This window comes from Bos mutus, chromosome 23 (genome assembly GCF_027580195.1).
Source record: "Bos mutus isolate GX-2022 chromosome 23, NWIPB_WYAK_1.1, whole genome shotgun sequence".
Taxonomy (NCBI): domain Eukaryota; kingdom Metazoa; phylum Chordata; class Mammalia; order Artiodactyla; family Bovidae; genus Bos; species Bos mutus.
This window is the reverse complement of record NC_091639.1, coordinates 18,660,811-18,682,939: the sequence shown is the minus strand read 5'-3', so window position 1 is coordinate 18,682,939 and position 22,129 is coordinate 18,660,811. Positions and strand designations below refer to the sequence as shown.

The window sequence follows — 22,129 nt, the reverse complement described above, 5'->3', positions numbered from 1 at the left end:
TCTTAGTATTAATTACAAAACCAAAACTTTGTAAAAGGAATTTTGTAATCTGCAAAAAACCCCATTAAAATGTGTGTGTGTGTATATGTACATATATATCACTCTCCAGAAACAAATATATGCATTATATACATTTTCTTCTTTATACTCTTTTTGGGTGTTTTCCACACCTTTTGCAATGATCATATGTAAAGTCTTGGCATTCACAAATCTGACATAGTCTCTCCTGTGTCACTGCAAGTCTGTGTCCTCGCTTCGTTCTTGTGATGGTGGTAGCTACTGTTTCGTGGTTTATTTCAGATGTCGTGTCTAAGGTATCATTCCTGACCATGACCCTGCACCAAGGTGGGAGCACTCGGATGTATGAACTGACACCTGACTCACAGCCTTCTCTGCTCAGCACCTTCAGTGGAAACCGCCGCTTCTCCCGATTTGGTGGCGTTCTGCACTTGAGTGACTTGGATAATGATGGCTTAGGTAGGAAAGGAACAGTGGCTCTGGCCAAGAAGATGGGTCCCCCTCATAGGATCACCCCTGTTCTAGCCTCATGAATCAAGACCAGAGCCGGATGTACAAGAGTGAGTTGTATTTCTTGAACATGGTGACATGAGAGCTACCCACATCAAGGAATGATGAAACAGAAAACAAAAGCCTCTGACTGCGTTGGAAAGAAATCAGGGTAGACCAGTGAAGGATGCATTATTATTAGTGGGAGGCTGGGTGAGGATCCAGCAGTGGAACAATGGAAAGGATGACAGCAAGGAATAAGACACTTCCTTCTGCTGGTTTTCATTGTTCACAGATGAAATCATCGTAGCAGCCCCGCTGAGGATCACAGACGCAACTGCGGGACTGATGGGGGAAGAGGATGGCCGTGTTTATGTGTTTAATGGCAAACAGATCACCGTGGGTGACGTGACAGGCAAATGCAAATCATGGGTAACTCCATGTCCAGAAGAAAAGGTAAGTGTTGTACACACTTCCACACCAAACTGGGAAAGGACGGCTACTTGCTGATGCTTTGGTAAATTATGTCCACTCTAGAACACTTACTTTCTACTTGGACTCAGGTAACCTGACCCATACCTAAGGTCAGAACACAGTCGCTGGCTTGAAAGCCGCCTGCTTTCCTGCAGTTCTGCAGTGTTTGCCCCCAGAGCTGAAGTTCAGCTGGATGTGGTGTCTTACTGGTTCTTGGTTAGGAGCCCACAGCAAAAAACAGGCTATAGCCACTGGAGTTTCATGAAGACTCCAGCTCTTTTTATTTCATCTTTCATTGCTTAAGTTCCCTGGATCTAAAACACTTGGCTGTTATTTTAAACTTAAAATTTAATTTTCAAATTGGAAAAAGGAAAGTTTATTGTAAAACTATTAGAAAATGCAGTACTAAGAAAATGAAAATCTACCTAGAATTCCACTCTGCAGAGATGTGTAGTAACCTTTTGATGTGTGTCCTGCTAGTATTTTTTTCTGTGAACTTAATTACTACCATTTATGTACAATGGCAACCCACTCCAGTACTCTTGCCTGGAAAATTCCATGGATGGAGGAGCCTGGTAGGCTGCAGTCCATGGGGTCGCTAAGAGTCGGAAATGACTAAGCGACTTCATTTTCACGCATTGGAGAAGGAAATGACAACCCACTCCAGTGTTCTTGCCTGGAGAATCCCAGGGATGGGGAAGCCTGGTGGGCTGCCGTCTATGGGGTCACACAGAGTTGGACTCGACTGAAGCGACTTAGTAGCAGCATTGTGAATTTACTCTCTGTGCCTGGGCTTCCCAGGTGGCACTAGTGGTAAAGAATTTGCCTGCCAATGCATGAGATGTGGGTTTGATCCCTGGATCATGGCAACCCACTCCAGTATTCTTGCCTGGAGAATCCTATGGACTGGCAGGCTACAGTCAAAGAATTGGGCAGGACTGAAGAAGTGCCTAGCACTATGCCTAGCGCTTTATATAAACATATAAAATCTAATTCACATCAAAGTTATTAACTTGGCATTTTGTTCATTATAAAGAAACTGAAGATCAGAGAAGGAAGTTGTTACAGGTCACACTGCTAGGAAACGGTAGAACAGGGACTTGAACCAAGAGCTGATTCTGAAGCACACCCTTAAACCGTTACACCGTGTCTGTGTGTATATATTAATGGATATGATCCTATTGTACATGATTTTGTATACAATTTTATAACTTTATCTTGTTCTACCTATCAATGTAATAAGTCTTCTATGCTTTCTATATTCTTACACAATATATCTACCAGATACCTAGCAGTTTATCTGTAGATAAACCATTTAAGTGACTACTGTTAGTCACTTAGTCTATTTCAAATTTTTGCTGTTATAGTAAGATAAATATTCACATAAACATATTTATACATCTATTTTTCTGAGCTAAATTCCTGTAAGAATTTCTGGTGACAAAGGGCTTCTCTAAGATGTAGAAATTTGAATGAGTATAATTAAAACCGGTTAAAGAAAAAATCCGTGAACAGCAATAACACTGTCTCCCTTTCTTATCACTCTCTTTCAGGCCCAATATGTACTAATTTCTCCTGAAGTAAGTATCTTCTAAAAGAAAAAAATGCCCTTTCCCAAGTTGATAAAATCATATGGTATGTTTTCAAAGGCCATTAACAGACCGTGTGTTTCACAGGCAGGCTCAAGGTTTGGGAGCTCTGTGATCACTGTGAGGTCGAAGGAAAAGGTAAGTGCCAAGACTGTACAGCTTTGGTGTTTATGAGTTTGTTCTAAGGTTGGGATTTGAGAGTGCTCTCATTTTGCATGTATTTTAGATTTCATTTGAAAAACAGGGACTCACAAAAAAGAAAACACACAATCCCATAATTTTTTGGTGAAAGATTCTCCTTCCTACCCCTCCAATTTCATCCTCTCCAATAGGGGTTGGCAAATTACAGCCTGTTGGCCAACTCTAGCTGGCTGCCTGTTTTTGTGTAATCTACAAACTAAAAATGATTGACATGTTTAAATGACTGGAAAAAATGAGAATATTTTGTGACACAAGATATTTATAAGAATTCAAACTGCAGTGTCTCTAACAAGCTTTACTGGAATATAGATAGCCACGTTCATTCTTTTCTCTTCCTCTGCTGCTTGTTCAGTTGCTCAGTCGTGTCCGACTCTTTGTAACCCCATGGACTGCAGTTACCTCTGATACTCCACCACAACTGCAGCTGACTGATGTCCCACAAAGCCTAAATTATCCTGGTCCTTCACTGTTAAAAAGTCTGCCAACCCTTGCCATAATGGCTAAGCACTGTCAATATATTTTGGTTCTTTAGGAATGAACCAAATACATACTAACAATATATTTGTTATGTATTTGTTTCTTTTTGTATGACTTTAGAATAATTGTGCAAATATCTCTGCTGGCTAGATTTCTGGAAGACAACTAGGTCAAAGGATATGCACACTTTGAATTTTAATAGCCATGACACATTTAAAGGATTTTATCTGAAAACATACAGCTAAACCACTGATTTCACTCATTTATTTAAGGACATGACATTGTACAGATCTGTGCTAGGCTACGAGAGAGAAAGAGACCAAGTGTCTGCTCTTGAGGAAAACTAAGATTTATTTTATTTAACATGTGGGAAGTTAAATGGCAAGCAAGTATAGTAATACATGCTAACTGGAAGTGTGAACTGTGCTATGAAAGGCTAGGGAAGCCGTCAGATTTTTGAGTACAGAACCAGGTCTACAGGGCTTGGTAGGCGCTGTGGCTTGGACTTGAAGGCACTGTGGTGAAACTGCCCTCTACTGGCCAACAGTGCAAGTAGCCCTTTAACTCATTTATAGGCAAGCTTAACCACAACAAAAAGAGAGATGGATTATAAGCTTATGGGGGGCTTCTCAAAAGACATGATCATAAGAATATCATAAATTTGGTTTGCATTTTAAATTTTATTCACTTTCCAAGAATCAGACGTTACTAAGAACCCATGAACTGTATACAAATAATGAACCATTGTTTATACCAACTGAAGGGGGTCGTGTAGATAATTTGATTCCTTTCTGTTTAACACTGCAAATTCATCTCCCTAATTACAGTTCATGAGTCGATATTAAAATTACTCCACTTTCCCAACACATACCTGAGGCTGGGGGCCCTGAAGAACTCTTTTGAGTGTGAAGATAAATCAAAGGTTATGTTTTAAAAATGGACACAACCTGAGAATGATGAGTGGATGGCCTCTCACCAAGACATGAGTAAAAGTTACGATTTTGAAGACTCCTCTCTTCCTTTCTCTGTGTGAGCATTAAGTAACCAACTAGAATTAGGAGGACCGCTTACTTCTGTGGTATTGCCACCAGGTCTCTGGAACCTCCTGTGGGGCTGCCTTCAGCCAGCCTGCCAGCCCTGGTGGAACAGTGTTGTAGACAAAGAAACCTGAGACATGCCCCCTGCCCCCCAGGTGCTTAGAATCTAAGTGGAAAAATGAAACATGCCCATGAGCCCATCCAGGCCCATTTATGATGACCCAAATCCCAAGGCAGTCAGAGATCAGTGGAAATTGGCTGGGGGAGTCGGGGAAGGCCTTGCAGCGCCCCTGGGGCCTGAGTGGATCCGAAATCAGAGGAGGCTGACTGGGCAGAGAGAGGGCAAGAGCAGGGGAAGATTTGATTTTAGGAATGAAGATGGTTTAACCAGGAAAACAGGAGGCAGCTTGTGGCCAAACTACAGATGTATCCAGTAAATGAGCAATTCCACAAGTAAGAGTTTACAGCTTTGTTCTTCCCCTCTTAATTGACACTGTGGTATTTAAAAAGATACACGCAAAGGGTTATGCATAGTACCTGACACATCTGGATTCCATTGGGAGGTTTCAAAATTAAGTCAGTGAAAAACTTCACAGGTTTGGTCACACCCTGCTGTACCCGTCAGTCAGTCTGATCAGCCACACCTCACCTATCAGCCATGGTCCAGAAATACTCTTGGTAGTTTCAAAACTAAAATCCACTTCCAAAAATGTTTAAAAACTTGTATAAGCTTTGAAGGCAACTTTGAAAGCAGCAGGGGCAGAGGTGGTGTGAACACACTGACAAAGCCAGATTACTCCAGATATGCTGTCTACACTGCACCAAGCTAGCATGCTGAACAGACACACACAGATGTCCTTTTCTCTTGTGTACCTGAGAAGGAATTAGCGAGAACTTCCTCAGCTATGGTTTTCTGAACCTACAGAGCTGAGAGAGGGTATTTAAACCCAGGGAAAAAGGCATTTAAGCTCAAGCCCTTGTCTGGCCAATGTCTAGCTTGCTTTTTCTAGCTCAGAGCATAACATGATGCCTGGACTACAGCAGGAACATGACACAGGTTGGAATGAATCCTGTTTTGTGTCTCCTACAGAATCAAGTCATCATTGCTGCTGGAAGGAGTTCTCTGGGAGCCCGACTCTCTGGGGTGCTTCATATCTATAGGCTCGGCCAAGATTAAAGGTTTCACTCCATTTTCCTCACCTGTCCCCCTCTCTCATGCTGAGTCATCTTCCGGGTGAGCATTCTGGGGGACAAAGTGGCGTATCCAGGGGAGCCCTGGTAGCCCTACGACAGGTGGGGGCTCCTGGGGTGGAGACACACACAGTCTGGCTGCCAACAGGCCACAGAAGTGGTGACAGCACCCGAAGCACGTGGAACAGTGGACGCTCTGGTTAGCCATGTCCCTTTGCAAAACTTGTTTCCTGTGCACCTGAACTTAATTCCTAACTGGCTTCCTGTGCTCAGACCTGCTGCAAAACCCGTTTCCTCTTCCACTTGAGCACCTGTGTCTTTCTGATGCCTATAGCACAATTCTTGCTAAAAATGTCCTCTTAAAACTGGTGACCCATTCCAATCAAAGTGAAACAGAAAGCACAATAAACAGGAAAAAAGCATGAGGAGAGAACGAGGAGACAATATGGGGGGTGAGGCATAACCTCACAACTCCAAAATCACGTTGTAAATGATGTGGTCCTTTCTTAGGAGGACTATTGTATTTTCAGTGTTTCATACAGTGAAGGGCAAATATAAAGAGTAAAACATCACCTGACTGTGCCCTCAGATGCTTTTGGAGAAATGATTGTTCCAACAGCCGATGCACCTAGTGATCTGCGTATCTGAAGTCATCTCAGGAAGCCTCAGGCAGCGCGAGGCTGCCACAGGCCTCACCAACAGAACCAGAACAGGAAGGAGAGAGACCTGTCTTGAGCTGAAGGTGACTGTGTGGGACCAAAAGGAGTGAGGCAGGCTTGGCCTCCCTACTTCCGGGGCTGGTCTCAGTGGGCAGGTCTCATCTGCCAGGCCTGGACGGTGGCACGTTTAGGGGAAGGAACGGACCACAGGATTTCAGCTTCACTAAAAATCTGCGGGCACTGTTATCCGTAAACTGTAACTAGTTGATTCTCTATCAGGGTAGAACCTCTTTTCTTCTGACACTAATGAAATGATTCTAAAACCAGGAAAAAATTAAAATGACCAGAGCCCTTCTCTTAGCTTCTCTTGGGGCAGTAAAGAGACTGGTCAAAGGACACAGGGTTTCGGCTGAAGAGTTAAGTTGAATTCGAAATCAAAGGAAAAACCAGTAGAATTACAACTGTGAGGATATAGTGAATGTGTATATAGGAGAACAGCATAACCAGGCTCACACCTAGACGGGACCTCTGGCTCACTCCCAGGACCATCTCATCTTTCTGAAAGAGGTATACTAGCCGCATGGTTCCCTACGGCGCAGCACAAAGCACAGAAACACCACTTGCTTTTCGGTTAACAACTATTGGCTGCTCAACCTGTTTGAAGAATTGTTTTTATTAAAGTTTATTTTTAGGGGACCAGAAACGCCTTACTCATATTCCCTTATTCTGAGTGAAGACCAAGCTGATGATGCTGCATTTCAGTAAAGGCATGCTCTCGTACTGCGTCTCTTCATTTAGAAGGATGCGTACCTTCATTGGGCTGCTAAACAAAGTGTTACGCTTTACTAAATGATCGGGCCAGTGTTTAAACATGACTGTTCTTTACCTGAGGAGTTATATTTTTCTTAATGCCTAAACATAACAGCAACCAGCAAGAGGAGACGGTTAAAATTTACTAAGTTAGAAGCAGATCTTCATATAGGATATTTAACCATGCTAACCTGTATCAAGAAATTATATAAATTGTATCCTACTGCATATATGGAAAATATGTAAAAACCTGGCATACAGAAAAAAAAATCTAATATCCAACAGACTAATGTATTATCTTAACAGGTGGATTAAGTTTCCATTCTACACTAAATTAATTCTAAGCACTGGTCTGACTTCAGGTCAGTTGCTCAGTCGGGTCCAACTCATTGTGACCCCATGGACTGTGCCACGCCAGGCCTCCCTGTCCATCACCAACTCCTGGAGTTTACTCAAACTCATGTCCATTGAGTCAGTGATGCCATCCAACCATCTCATCCTCTGTTGTCCCCTTCTCCTCCTGCCCTCAATCTCTCCCAGCATCAGGGTCTTTTCAAATGAGTCAGCTCTTTGCATCAGGTGGCCAAAGTATTGGAGTTTCAGCATCAGTCCTTCCAATGAACACCCAGGATTGATCTCCTTTAGGATGGACTGGTTGGATCTCCTTGCAGTCCAAGGGACTCTCAAGAGTCTTCTCCAACACCACAGTTCAAAAGCATCAATTGACGCTTTTGAATTGATTCTGACATACTTAATACTTTATAGGGTTTAAATCTCTCAGGAACACAAATCTGAACTTATACAACAATTTAATTCAAAATTACCTTTATGATATCAGAACACATTTACATATTTGCAATTTTTGTCTATTACCTGTATATGCAAAGACTGTCTTGTCTTACAGGCTTCAAGACTGGAATTGATTTATGCCTTTGTATCACAGAGCTAGAGAGATTTGAAGTGAGTTTGGGAATAAATTCAGGTCTCTGAATTCCCTATTCCATGCTCCAACTACATAACTATTACCAAAGTAATGACAGTAAATCCTGAATTTAAAGTGAGTTTAATATTTAATATTAATTTTCCAAAACATAAAGCTGTGTACAAATCTTGGAATAACTCACCAAAATATACGGCTTTTTAATGATTATATACTGGTTATCAGTCTATCAAGAGTAAAGCAAGTATTAATAGTATCTTAAAATGACACTTATTTTTGCTACACTTTCTTAGAGGTCTTACAATGACATGTTAAGAATATCATTCCCTGTACATGTTAAAGAGGATACGATTGCCTGCTTACTCATAACTGAATATTTCGTATTCTTTCACCTTATTTACAAATAATTTATATACTCTGTCTATTTAAATTCAATATTTAAAACTGAACTTTTTTTTTTGGCACAGGCTGTTTTATTATTTGATAGATAGCAGGCTGCTTCTTACATTAAAGAGCTATCACCAAAGCAGAGGCAGCAGACATCTAGAAATTAACTTGATTGAACCATGTTCAAGAACTTTATAAACCATTAGTACCTTCCCTACATCAGACTTATGAGGTAGTTGCCCTTACTTCCCCTTTTACTGATGAGACACTGACTCAAAATTATTTTAGCTAAGCCCTCAAATGATGATACTTAGCTAAGTAACATCAGAAAGAAAAGACCAAAATTCTATCCTGTACCTGACCTTAAACCAAATCACATTTTGCCTCTTGGACTTCCAAGTTTTCATCACAGTTAAGTAATATTTATTAATATTACCTATTTTACAGTGATAACCTGAAGATCAAAAACAGCATAGTACTCTGAGGTATACCAAAGAAGAGTGCCCTGTGAAATATAAACATTGTCAAAGATACTTTATCTTAAAAATCAAACAGATCCATGATGGCATTTACATTCCACAGCCACACCATAAAGCACGCGCCAAGACAAGCCCAGCGGGTTTCATGCTGTTCTAATGTCCTTTCTTAACCACACATGGAAATGGGAAACTTCATTTGTCTCTTTCAGATCAGCAACTGGAAAAAGCATTTTAATTCATTTTTACCCACCTGGCAAATGGACTCTATTGACTAATTTTGTAGTGTAAGAGCTGCTTTAGACTCTAGAATTGTCTATGTATGTTGCTTTTGGAGACAAATGTAACTGTAATATTCTACTGTGTAACTTTTTAACCTCCAGAAAATATAAAAAACATAGAAGATATCAGGTAGCATAGGTGCTTGAGACCTAAAAATATTAGCCATTTGTTTTAAACTCAACTCTGTGAAAACAAAAAGGTAACACAATTTAAAAATTTATCTACCCTCTTGTTTTAGGAAGCCCATCAGTCAGCCTCTTGGGTGTAGCCAAACAGCTGAAAAATGTGTAGCCTAGTTAATCCTGCTACACATTTTCCGTTTTGGTGTTACATGTCTGTCCTAAAAACCAAGGAATGATCAAAACAGCTATAAAACAGTAACAGAATGGAAATACTTTCAACTATTTCCAAAGGCTTGCAAAGAAAAATAGTTTCATAGGTTGAGGAAGTAAAATTCTGAATAATTGCAATCTATACAAAGCTGATATTAATGTCTCATTTCCTTTTTGTATTCCTTATATAAAAATAGGGGCAGGGACTTCCTTGGCAGTTAAGAGGTTGAAATATCACACTTCCACTGCAGGGGGCATGGAAACTATGTTCCCATGGGAACTAGTTCCCCCTGGTCAGGGAACTAAGAGCCTGCATGCAGCCAAAGAATAGAAGAAGGAAAAAAAAAAAAAAGGTGGGGGTGGGGCACAAATATAAGAAAATACAGTTATGTCAAAGACTGATTTAAAGTTTGTTCTAAGGTTAATATATATTATGCTGGCTTTTTAGTCACCTGAGAGTCAGGAAATTCACAAGAACATGATTCCTTACAGTAAGAACTGTGGTTACCTAATCTCACAACTATGGGTTTGGCAAGTTTCCAGGCTTCATTTGGCATGAGGCTGCAGTTTTGTTAACATGTATAAATTAAATAAAATCAATACCACAATCTAATCCTGGATTAAGTTAATCTCTCCATGTCTTACATCTATAAAAACAGCCTTTTAAGTTTGTAGGAAATAGAATTCTGGCCTTTTACAAAGCAAGCACGACAATACAGTTAAGTTCTAGTACTATGGCTGCCATAATATTTTTATCATCAGACATTATAATTTAAGTGTCAGTGATTTTCTTTCAAGTCTCTGACTCCATAAAATAATAAAAAGATACTAGAATTTCCCTGTAACTACCATAAAAAAATAGTTCAGTTTCCATCAGGTTATTCCTAACGATTTGTTAGGATACCCCTGCTTGATCCAAGTCCATCCGGCCTGAAGCTGTGTTTCATTTCCAGCCTTCTGTCGGCCTGCAGTGTCTTCTTAGGTAAAGAGGCCATCTAAATAAAAGCAGAAAAAATTCATAATTTTAGTTGTGTGGGTTTAAAAGAAAAACCACCAATAAAAACAATACATTAACCACTAAATGAGGGAAGGACTGCCAGCCATGTATCAATGTCTTGAGTACTTGCTCCAGGGGTATAAACTACAAGTAGAAGGCTATGAAAAAGAGAGAAACTGTATCTTTTCCTAACACGATAAATACTGTCTACATTTCAATTTTGATCATGACAAACCTGCACCGGAATTACTAACACCTGTCTAAATGTACAGTGCCTGTCACAGCGTTCCACCATAAACTTCTAACTTACTCCGCCACTGCTTTCCACATAACATCTAATTCTCCTTTTAACTACATGAAGCAGGAGGCACTGACTTAAGTGGGAAAGCTGGGCAAGGCTTAAAGACATTAAAAAACCTGCTCAGTGTCTCAAAGCCTGTGACAACTTAAACCCAGGCCACAGGACTTCGTGCTGGGGACTGCAGCCCGTCTGCGTACTGCGCTGAGTCTGACCCTTCATACCAGAGGAGGCAGGGGAGCTTCCAGCTGTCGTCCGAGGAATGACAGCAAGCGCCTCCAGATGAGGCCGCTTCCCATAAACATAATTCCTGTGATCAGCCAGAACACTCTATGGTCCTAGAAGAGAACACAGTCAATTTCAACCACAAAGGCTAGGTTCCTTCGTGATAAAACTTCCCGAACTTGTCACTGCCCGAGTTTAAAAGGAATTTTCAAACTTTGTGCTGTTCTTTCCTATAGGAACTAAGAACAAGTGCCCTAACAGCACTCAGACCAAGAGTCAGAACATAAACTGGAAGGAAAACATGATTTAAGAGTTATTTTATGATCATCAATGAACCAATGTAACTGCTTTTACTCTGTTTCCTTCCAGTCTTTGTTTACATTCACAGATTTTAATATATAGGACATACAACTTGAAATTTCTGCTTATGGCCACCCTTGCTAAACTGTGAGGTATCCTGGCCTTACAGCCACCTCAAGAGTATTTTAAATTTTCAAGGAAAACACAAGTGTCATCTGTGCAACACGGTGACAACTGCTACTCTTAAACTGTTTTTCATAAAAGAAACTCTTAGGTAACACGACAGAAACTCTAATATAATAAAAGGAACTTTTGGCCTGGGATGCTGTAAAACAACTGTTGTTGCTATTCAGTCACGTCCAACTCTCTAGCAACCCCATGGACTGTAGCCCACCAGGCTCCTCTGTCCATAGGATTTCCCAGGCAAGAATACTGGAGTGGGTTGCCATTTCCTTCTCCAGGGGATCTTCCAACCCACGGATCAAACCTGCGTCTCCGACATTGGCAGGCGGATTTTTTTTACCACTGAGCCACCAGGGAAGCCCCAAACACTAAAAGCATCATGAACCAAGAAAGTTTGGAAACCTCAAAGTTATAGTAAACATTTTCCCTGTCATTTTCTTTCTTTGTGGCCATGCAACATGGCTTGTAGGATCTTAGTTTCTGCCAGGGAATTCCCATGTCATTTTCAAAATTGTATTTTTTGCAGTGCAGGGCTTTCAAGTTCATGTGTGAATATACAGAATCACAGAATTTAATCTCTCACATGTTAGGAGCCTAAGCTATAGAAATGCCATTATTTATTATCAACAATGGCTTGGTCTCCAATGATTGGGAGCCCAATTTCCTCCAAGATAGCCATTGCATAAATGACCAATAACCACTGATGGAAATTCAAGCCATATACGATGCAGAAATCTGCTTCCTTTTAACATGAAGTTAGATGTTAGACATCATTTATCAAGAAGACAAGTGCTAATGTCAGTTAACTGCCTGGATGAATACATTTCCAGTTATTCTAAAAAAGACCCTAATTTATTAAGTAAAAATTATGTTTAAATAAGATTTAGCATACCCAGATTACTGTTCTTTCCTGTAGACTGGTTCTGTAATGCTCTATAAATGAAGCCTGGGATTGCTAAAATATGATGAACTTGAGAGGTAAGCAAGTTAAAAATTCCATGTGTCATTAAAATATACACAGAGCAGAGTGTGAGACCTCTAGGAAATTAAGGGAGGGGAATGTGTCTGAAAGTTGGATTTTCAATGCCCGCCCCCCGCTTTGGGTATTCCCTATAGTATTACGGCATGCATAAGTACCTGTGTTTTGAGCTCTTCATCTCCACCGTCTAGCCTATCTACTCCTTAGAAATAAGACACCTACAGCATCCTGGTATGCCAAAGGCTACTAAAAAAGCCCTAAACTGATGGGGACATGTCAAAAGTACTTAGAAGATGGTATGAAAGGAACAATTTGAATATCAAGATAAATAATGAGGGCAGTGTGACAGATTGTAACTCATTGATTAAATAAGATCCCATGAGTCCATACTGACACAAATGAATAAATAATTGGGAGAGAAGGAAGGCTCTATCTGACAAAGAACAAAAGTAGGAAGAATGATGGAATTAGCAATGACCATTGATAATCATCCCTGTAGTATCTGATTCAGGCATGAAGCATTTTTTGGATCAACAGCAGATACTAAAACTAGAGGGTGCAAATTATTAAAGAAATGCACATCAAAACTACAATTAGATGCCATCCTGCACTGGTCAGAATGGCCACATTAAAAAATGTACAATTAACAAATGCTGGAAAAGGTGTGGAGAAAAGGGAACCCTCCTACACTGCTGGAGGAGTGTAAGTTGGTGCAGCCTCTATGGAAATCAGGAGGGCAGTTCCTTAAAAACCTAAAAGCAGAACTGCCATATGATCCAGAAATCCCACTCCGTGGCATATATCCAGAGAAAACCATAATTCAAAAAGACACATGCACCCCAGTGTTCACTGCAGCACTACTCATGACAGCCCCAAGACACGAGAACAAGCCAAGTATCCACGGACCCATGACTGGATACAGATGTGGCGCCTACATACAGTGGAGTACTACTCAGCCACAAAAAGAATGAAATAACACCACTTGCAGCAACACAGATGGACCCAGAGATTATCACACTAAGTCAGAAAGAAAAAGACATATGATGTCACTGATATGTGGAATCTAACACGTGTACACCCATGGCGGATTCATGTTGATGTATGGCAAAACCAATGCAATACTGTAAAGTAATTAACCTCTAATTAAAATAAATAAATTTAAATAAAAAAATAATAAATAAAATATGACACAAATGCACCTGTCTACAAAACAGACATACAGAACAGGCTTGAGCTCGCCAGGGGCTTGGGGGAGACTGGAGTGGAGTTTGGGGTTAGCAGATGTAAACTATTATATACAGAATGGATAACAAGGTTCTACTGTACAGCACAGAAAACTGCATTCAATATCCCATTACAAACCACAATGGAAAAGAACATTAAAAAATGTATTATATGTATAACTGAATCGCTTTGCTGTACAGCAGAAATTAACACAATCAACTATATTTAATTAAAAAAAAAAAAACTAGAGGGTGCAAATTTGATGAATGGCAGGGTTCTTAGAATATACTTAATTCCACAGAGAAAGTAACTTCATAGGACAGAAAATCAGCAGACACCACCTTAACCAAATGATCAGAGTTAGTATCACCAGTAATGAGACAAACTGACACCAAGGTCTCCTGATGGGATTCAATGTGAAGAACACTGACAAAAACGTGTCACAACCAGACTCTAGTAACGAAGAGTAATCAAGAGCCAAACAACTGACCTACATTCTTTGTGAGCATCAAGGCCATGAAAGACAGTCAGAAAAACTGGCCTAGGTTAAAGGAACCTAAGGAGACACAATGACTATTAATACACGCAACACACCATTTAAGATTTTCTATGAGGTAAACGGCTCTACTGTGCTAAGTGGTGAAACCTGACCAGGGTCCACAGATCAGAAAAACAGTGTTGTTTCAATGCTGTTTTCTGATTTTCACAAGTGAGCTGTGGTTATGTAAGAGAATGTCAGTGTTTTTAGAAAATATATACTGAAATATCTAGACATCAGGAGTTTCATATGTGTTGTTTATTCTCAAATGATTTAGGAAAAAGTATATATATACTGACAGAATGATAAATATGATAAAATGTTGCTGTTTCAAGAATCTGGGTAAAGGCTGTATGGGAATTCTTTTACTATTCTTGAAATAGTTTGATATTATCTTAAACAAGAAACTATCAGAAAGGAATTTCTAAAAATTCTTTTAAAAAATTAACAACAACAACAACAGGCATTTAGAAAAAAACATTAGAACGCGTATAAGATGGAGTTAGCCTGCAGAAAGAGTGCATGTACATAAACAGAATGACTTGGGAGAAGGACAGGAACTTGTACAGAGTTACACACTCACGAGCTGGGAAACTGGCAAAGGTCTTCGGAAGGACCTTCTGAGGATGTCCAGGGCTGGTTTATGTTGCACAAGATAGTTTGGTAACTACTGGACTTTTTACTAGATTTGGGCTTAAAAGCCTCTAAGAGATTCCTATCATACCTCGTATAAGCCTGAACCCTTACCAAGCTCCAAATCAACATGCTCTCCCTCTTCTGTCCTTCTGACCTCTCACTACCACTTTCCTCCACTTGACACCCCTCCTCTGACCACTCTGGCCTTCCTGCTGCTCCTTCAACAAGCTCAGTGCACCCTTGCCTCAGTCTTCACATGTGTGGTTCCCTCTGCTTAGACCACCCTTTCTCCCAGGTCTTTCCACGTTCTCTTTTCATTCAGGCTCTGCTCTAGGGTCACCTTCACAGAAAGACCTTCCTCAACCACGCCATCTCTACAATGCCCCTTGTCTCTCCTCCTGCTAACAGTCTCTCTCCCTCTACCTAGCTTTAATTTTCTTTATGCAGTCACTTAGTCATGTTTGACTCTCTGCAACCGCATGGACTGTAGCACTCCAGGCCTCCCTGTCCATCACCAACTCCTGGAGCTTGCTCAAACTCATGTCCATTGAGTCGGTGATGCCATCCAACCATCTCATCCTCTGTTGTCCCCTTCTTCTCCTGCCTTCACTCTTTTCCAGCATCAGGTCTTTTCCAAAGAGTCAGTTCTTTGCATCAGATGGCCAAAGTATTGGCCAAAGCATCAGTCCTTCCAATGAATATTCAGGACTGATTTCCTTTAGAAAATTTTCTTTATGGTACTTATCGCCTAACCTACCATGAATCTGTTTCTTCTCTCTCCCCCACTGAAACAGACACCATAAGGGCAGGGATTCACTGCTACACCCCCACAGCTAAAAGCAGTGTTTAGTGTGTAATAGGCACCAAACACCGTATCTGTAAGATGAATGAATCAATGTACTGCATTTACTTTCCTTTCACATCTTATAAGGAGGTGACAAACACTGCTGCAGGGAGCTTATGACCTTTCTCAGGTGTGTGTGAGTGAAAGTTGTTCAGTAGTGTCCATGGAATTCTCCAGGCCAGAATACTGAAGTTGGTAGCCGTTCCCTTCTCCAGGGGATCTTCCCAACCCAGGGATCAAACCCAGGTCTCCTGCACTGCAGGCAGATTCTTTACCACTTGAGCCACCTATGATCTTTTGCAGACAAGCAATTCCAAGTCTGAGGATCATGGCAAAGGGAAGTGTAGGATTATTTTGGCATAAATAACTAGAAGAGTAATTTTACTCAGGTGGGTTGGGGGTGTGGTCAGTGAAGAGTCTCCTTGGAAATAACACAACAGTTGAAACCTGGGAGACAAATAGACATTAACTAGGCAAAAAAAAGGGGGGGTCCCTGGTGGCTCAGTGGTACAGAATCCTCCTGCCAACGTGGAAGATGCAAGTTCAATCCCTGGGTCAGGAAGATCCCCTGGAGAAGGAAATGGCAATCCACACCAGTATTCTTGTCTGGGAAATTCCATGGACAGAGGAGCCTGGTGGGCTACAATCCATAGGGTTGCAAATGACTTAGCAACTACAGACCAGACCAGGCAAAAAAAGGTGGGACGTAAGAAGAGATGTGTGGAAGCAGTGTAAGAATACTGATGAATCAACGGACAGTGAGGACAAGATGGCTGCAGACAAGATGGGGATGTGGGCACAGCAGGCCAGGAAAAGCCTTACCGGCCAGGGAGTTTGGATTTCTATCTTAAGGAGAATCAACACCACCCCCCTACACCCAAATAGTTTTACACAGAAGAGTGACCATTAGAACTGCTTCTTTTAAAGACCACTTTTTAAAAGGGACCACTTTAAAACAGACATAGAGCACACACCTGTTAATCAGGACACAAAATTTAGCACCAGAGTGTGCCTGCTGAACGCAAATGCAAATTCATTTCTAAAGAAATCTCACAGTAGGTGCTCACTTTAGCACCACATATACTAAAAGTGGAACAATACAGAGAAGATTAGCATGGCCCCTGTACAAGGATGACATACATGCAACTTCGTGAAGCATTCCATATTTTTCTAAAACAGAAATGTAGACCAACGGAACAAGAGAGAAAGCCCAGAAATAAACCCATGCCCCTATGGGTACCTTATTTTTGACAAAGGAGGCAAGAATATACAATGGGGCAAAGATAGCCTCTTTAATAAATGGTGTTGGGAAAACTTGACAGCTACATGGAAAAGAATGAAATTAGAACACTTCCTAACACCATACACAAAGATAAACTCAAAATGGAGTAAAGACCTAAATGTAAGACCAGAAACTATAAAACTCTTAGAGGAAAACATAGGCAGAACACTCTATGACATAAATCAAAGCAAGATCCTCTATGACCCACCTTCTAGAGTAACGGAAATAAAAACAAAAACAAGTGGGACCTGATAAAACTTTAAAGCTTTGGCACAGCAAAGGAAGCTATAAGCAAGGTGAAAAGACAACCCTCAGAATGGGAGAAAATAACAGCAAATGAAACAACTGACAAAGGATTAATTTCCAAAACATACAAGCAGCTCATACAACTCAATATCAGAAAAACAAACAACCCAATCAAAAAGTGGGAAAAAGACCTAAACAGACATTTCTCCAGATGACATACAGATGGCTAACAAACACATGAAAAGATGCTCAACATCGCTCATTGTTAGAGAAATGCAAATCAAAACTACAATGAGATCACCTCACACCAGTCAAAATGGCCATCATCAAAAAGTCTACTAACAACAAATGCTGGAGAGGGTGTGGAGAAAAGGGAACGCTCTTGCACTATTGGGGGGAATGTAAATTGATACAGCCACTATGGAAGACGGTATGGAGATTCCTTAAAAATCTAGGAATAAAACCACCATATGACCCAGCAATCCCACTCCTAGGCATATATCCTGAGGAAACCAAAATTGAACAAGACACATGTACCTCAATGTTCACTGCAGCACTATTTACAATAGCTAGAACGTGAAAGCAACCTAGATGTCCACTGACAGATAAATGGATAAAGAAGTTGTGGTACATATACACAATGGAATATTACTCAGCCATAAAAAGGAATGCATTTGAGTCAGTTCTGATGAGGTGGATGAACCTAGAACCTATTATATGGAGTGAATTAAGTCAGAAATATAAATACCGTATTCTAAAGCATATGTATGGAATCCAGAAAAATGTTACTGAAGAATTTATTTACAGGGCAACAACAGAGAAACAGACATAAAGAATAGACTGATGGACATGGGGAGGGGGAGGAGAGGATGAGATGTATGGAGAGAGTAACATGGAAACTTATATTACCATATGCAAAATAGATAGCCAATGGGAATTAGCTGTAAGTCTCAGGAAACTCAAACAGGGGCTCTGTATCGAACTAGAGGGGTGGGATGGGGAGGGAGGTTCAAAAGGGAGGGAATATATGTATACTCATGGCTGATTCATGTGGAGGTTTGACAGAAAACAACAAAATTCTGTAAAGCAATTAACCTTCAATAAAAAAAAAAAAAAAAAAGAAAAAAATCTCACAGTAGGACATCTTCTGAAAGTACAGGCTACAAGGACATGAAAACTCTGCCAGTCAGTGTTAAATATGGAGCAAAGTGAAGGATGCAAATCTTGGAGTCTAAATCCTAGTTTTGTTGTTTCCTAGCTCTGTGCTCTTGGGCAAATTATATTTTCTGAGCCTCAGTTTTTCTACCTATTAAAAAAAGCAGGGAAGGAGAAGGAAATGGCAACCCACTCCAGTATTCTTGCTTGGGAAATCCTATGGACAGAGGAGTCTGGTGGTCTACAGTCCATGGGGTTGCAAAGAGTCAGACATGACTGAGCGACTGAGCACACACACAATGGAAACAAACCATGGCCAGGCAAAGGAGTTCAGGCCACTTGATGAAAGACCTTGGGAGCAGGAGGTCTCCACGTTGGTTCGTTCTCCCAGCTGTGGGGCTTCCCGCTGACTCCTCCACTGGTGTCTAAAGACTGAGTCCCTCCCAGCAGCAGAGGGAAGACCCTGGGGTGGGGGGTGGGCAGAACAGGGAGTAGAGCTCTGTGTCCAGGCTGAGGGTGCTCAGGGTTCCCTCTGGGGCTGCAGCCACTAGACACAATTGGGCAATAGGGCTGGAAGGAGAACCTTGAGGGGCTAAACGATCCTGGAAACCTCAGATTCTCTGTCTGTGTGTGGCCACCCAGCAGGGCTCTGCTTGGCTGGTCGATGAAATTTATGCTAGTGATGGAAACTCAGTGCCTTTGTGTTTCTAGTATAAAAGTTAATGAATAAATCAAGTTCTTTTCATTTTCCATTTAAATTGCTGGCCCTGACCAGTAAAGACTGTCCTTGTTGCCAAATGGCATCATTCAGGAACCCTCCCCGCCCCCGCATTGAGCCCACGAGCTGTGACTCACTGATGCACAATGAATTTCCCATTAGTTCCTTTTGAAAAGGGAAAATGGGTTTGATATGTTTGTCTGTTTTTCCAAATATGTCTTAGGACCTTAAACATGTACATACTAATTTATAGGAACAGGATAATGTCAAAAATGATTATCTGCGATCTTCATTTATCCTACTTAGTGTGAATGTTTATGAGTTTCTCTGCAGAAATGTTATATGTGGTTATGAGATGCTGTGCGGGGAGTGTTAGTAATATCAGGCACAGGTGCTGCAGTAATATACAAAACTCTAAATTGAGAAATTCTGAATTCTGCGCTCATCTGCCCCAATGGTGTCAGATAAGGGATAATGGATCCTGTTTCTCAAGGCAAATATATATGTAATACATATATTTAGGGCTAAATTGAGAATTACTGATAGAGGGTATAAATTCATAGTCACATAGTGTTTTTGACAAATAAAAATTATAAATATTCAGGAAAAAAAAAAAAGCAGGGAAAATACATTCATTTTCAGACTTTTGATGACTGAATCAAAGCATGCAACTGCATGGCACATTGCCTGACATATAAGTTAAAAAAAAAAATCCCTCATTAACACTGCCTCACAGTATAATACTATTGTCAAATCTCTCCCATGTGTAGTTATCTGTTATAAGAAACATAAGGTAGTCCTAAACTGCCCTATGTGACAGTTTCCTGAATCCCAGCACAGGCTCTGGTTTGTTCAAACCTAGGCCATTCTACATTACAGGGTCTAACAATACTGTTTGAATTTCAAATGATTTACAGTACATATTTTATCCCAATAAGCAACTATAGAGGTTAGAACTTTCTTTTTAAAATCCATTAAAGTAGTCCAGGGGTTAAGAATCCACTGTGCAATGCAGGGTACGTGGGTTCAATCCCTGGTCCAGGAACTAAGATCCCACATGACTTGGAGCAACTAAGCCTGTGTGTCTCAGTTACTGAGCTGATGCGCTCTGGAGCCTCCAAGTCAGATCTACAGAGTCCATGCACTACAATAGAAGATCCAGCATGCAAAAATGAAGATTTCGAGTGCCACAGCTAAAAACTGACCGAGTAAAGTAAATAATGAAAACAAAACAAAATCCATGAAAAAGAAATGATCTTCAAAACATTAAAAACCATCCCTAGATTATTGAAATAATACATTCTCACCTCCTCAAGGGAAGATTCCAAATTCATTCCGAAAGCAACTCCCATTAGCCCAAAGAGTGAAAGGGAGAAGGTTCCCATGGTCAACTGTAGGTTCAACCTCATCATCACATTACGGTGGCTGGGGAGGAGAACAACTGCTTAGATCAGAAGGGCCCACCAACCGAGCACCACAAATTCACTATTAAAGATCACAGGGGCTAAACGTACACCTTAAAAAGACACTCCCGTGTAGTAGTTATAAATGATAATGATGGGATAAATGGGATAATTCTTTCCAAAATGGAAAAACAAAGCCAGCCTTAAACACTTTATACTGTGCAATAACTACTTTATTAAAAAAACATGGATAGTTTTCTATGACACCCTCTTACCTGTCCAGATTGATGAATATGATACTCTGTGAATCATCGATCAGTGCCCTGAGTTCCCGAGCTGCGTTGGAAAGATCCTCAGCTAATCGGTAGTAGTTTTCCAACAGCAACTCCATCTCCTCTGCATGGTCAATCCCAGCGCTGCTCTTTTCACTTTAATTAAAAGAGTTCACATGACTAACATGCCCTCGATACATGTGTTAAACATTTAGTACCACAAAGCTTCCTGAATCAGTATACAATATTCAGTTATCCTCGGCTCCTTGTGGCTCCTGGGTGGAAGATTGGCCCCAGGGTGGCCAGCGGCAGCAGAGAGGCCAGGGAGCCCTCTGGAGCCCTCTGCTCCTGGGCCCCCCTTCCCAGCAACTCAGGGATCTTGCCCAGGTCCCCAGGCGGTATGCTGACCAACACCCAGCAGCCAGTAAAGGTTTACACACTCAAGAGGACCAGCAATGGGACAACCAGGGCGCCAGGCTACGTGGAACAGATGGAGGGCATGTTCTTGCTAGTCAGGACCTAACAAAACATGGTCCACTGGAGAAGGGAACGGCACACCACTTTAGTATTCATGCAGTGAGAATCCTAAGAACAGTATAAAAAGGCAAAAAGATATGACATTGAAAGATGAGCCCCCCCAGGGCAGAAGGTGTCTAATATGCCACTGGGGAAGAGCAGAGACTTAGCTCCAGAAAGAATGAAGAGGCTGAGACAAAGCGGAAATGATGCCCAGTTGTGTCTGGTGGTGTAAATAATGTCTGATGCTATAAAGAACAATATTGCACAGGAACCTGGAATGTTAGGTTCATGAATCATGGTAAATTGGATACGGCCAAACAGGGGATGGCAAAAATGAACAACAACATTTTAGCAATCAGTGAACTAAAATGGACGGGAAAGGGTAAACTTAATTCAGATGGTCCTAGATTACAAAATGAAGCTGGGCAAAGGCTAACAGTTTTGCCAAGAGAATGAACTGGTCATAGCAAACACCCTCCTCCAACAACACAAGAGATGACTCAACACATGGACATCACCAGATGGTCAATACTGAAATCAGAATGATTTATTCTTTGCAGCCAAAGATGAAGAAACTATACAGTCAGCAAAAACAAGACCTGGAATTGACTACGGCTCAGATAATCAGCTAAGGCTCAAACTAAGTAGGGAAAACCACTATGCCATTCAGGTATGACCTAAATCAAATCCCTTACGATTATACAGTGGAAGTGACGAATAGATTCAAGGGATTAGATCTGGTAGACAGAGTGCCTGAAAAACTATGGACAAAGAAAGGTTCGTGAATCTATACAGGACCTAGTGACCAAAACCATCCCCAAGAAAAATGCAAGAAGGTGTAGTGGTTTCTGAGAAGGCCTTACAAATAGCTGAGAAAAGAAAAGAAGCAAAAGAAAAAGGAGAAATGGAAAGATATACCCAACTGAATGCAGAGTTCTAAAGAGTATC

General features: G+C 40.9%; 2 protein-coding genes and 1 non-coding gene across 4 annotated transcripts in view; 2 read left to right on the top strand and 1 right to left on the bottom strand.

Moving 5' to 3' along the window:
- GPLD1 (glycosylphosphatidylinositol specific phospholipase D1) overlaps window positions 1–6,396 on the top strand; it is a 52,556-nt gene extending 46,160 nt beyond the window's left edge. For both annotated transcript variants that reach the window (XM_070361465.1, XM_070361466.1), the window contains 5 exons: window positions 301–477; window positions 803–963; window positions 2,535–2,561; window positions 2,658–2,708; window positions 5,376–6,396. In XM_070361465.1, the coding sequence (XP_070217566.1) occupies window positions 301–477; window positions 803–963; window positions 2,535–2,561; window positions 2,658–2,708; window positions 5,376–5,462 (503 nt within the window). In that variant the 3' untranslated portion in view covers window positions 5,463–6,396. The remainder of the gene's footprint in view (window positions 1–300; window positions 478–802; window positions 964–2,534; window positions 2,562–2,657; window positions 2,709–5,375) is intronic.
- A 1,600-nt stretch (window positions 6,397–7,996) lies between these two features.
- Window positions 7,997–22,129, bottom strand: part of MRS2 (magnesium transporter MRS2) — a 38,625-nt gene continuing 24,492 nt past the window's right edge. The window contains exons 8-11 of the mRNA XM_070361467.1: window positions 20,666–20,818; window positions 20,295–20,412; window positions 10,882–10,995; window positions 7,997–10,357 (exon numbers count right to left, since the gene is read on the bottom strand). Of these exons, the coding sequence (XP_070217568.1) occupies window positions 10,247–10,357; window positions 10,882–10,995; window positions 20,295–20,412; window positions 20,666–20,818 (496 nt within the window). The 3' untranslated portion in view covers window positions 7,997–10,246. The remainder of the gene's footprint in view (window positions 10,358–10,881; window positions 10,996–20,294; window positions 20,413–20,665; window positions 20,819–22,129) is intronic.
- LOC138985143 (U6 spliceosomal RNA) lies at window positions 16,646–16,756 on the top strand. The gene has a single exon (XR_011462401.1). It is a non-coding gene; the product is annotated as a U6 spliceosomal RNA (small nuclear RNA).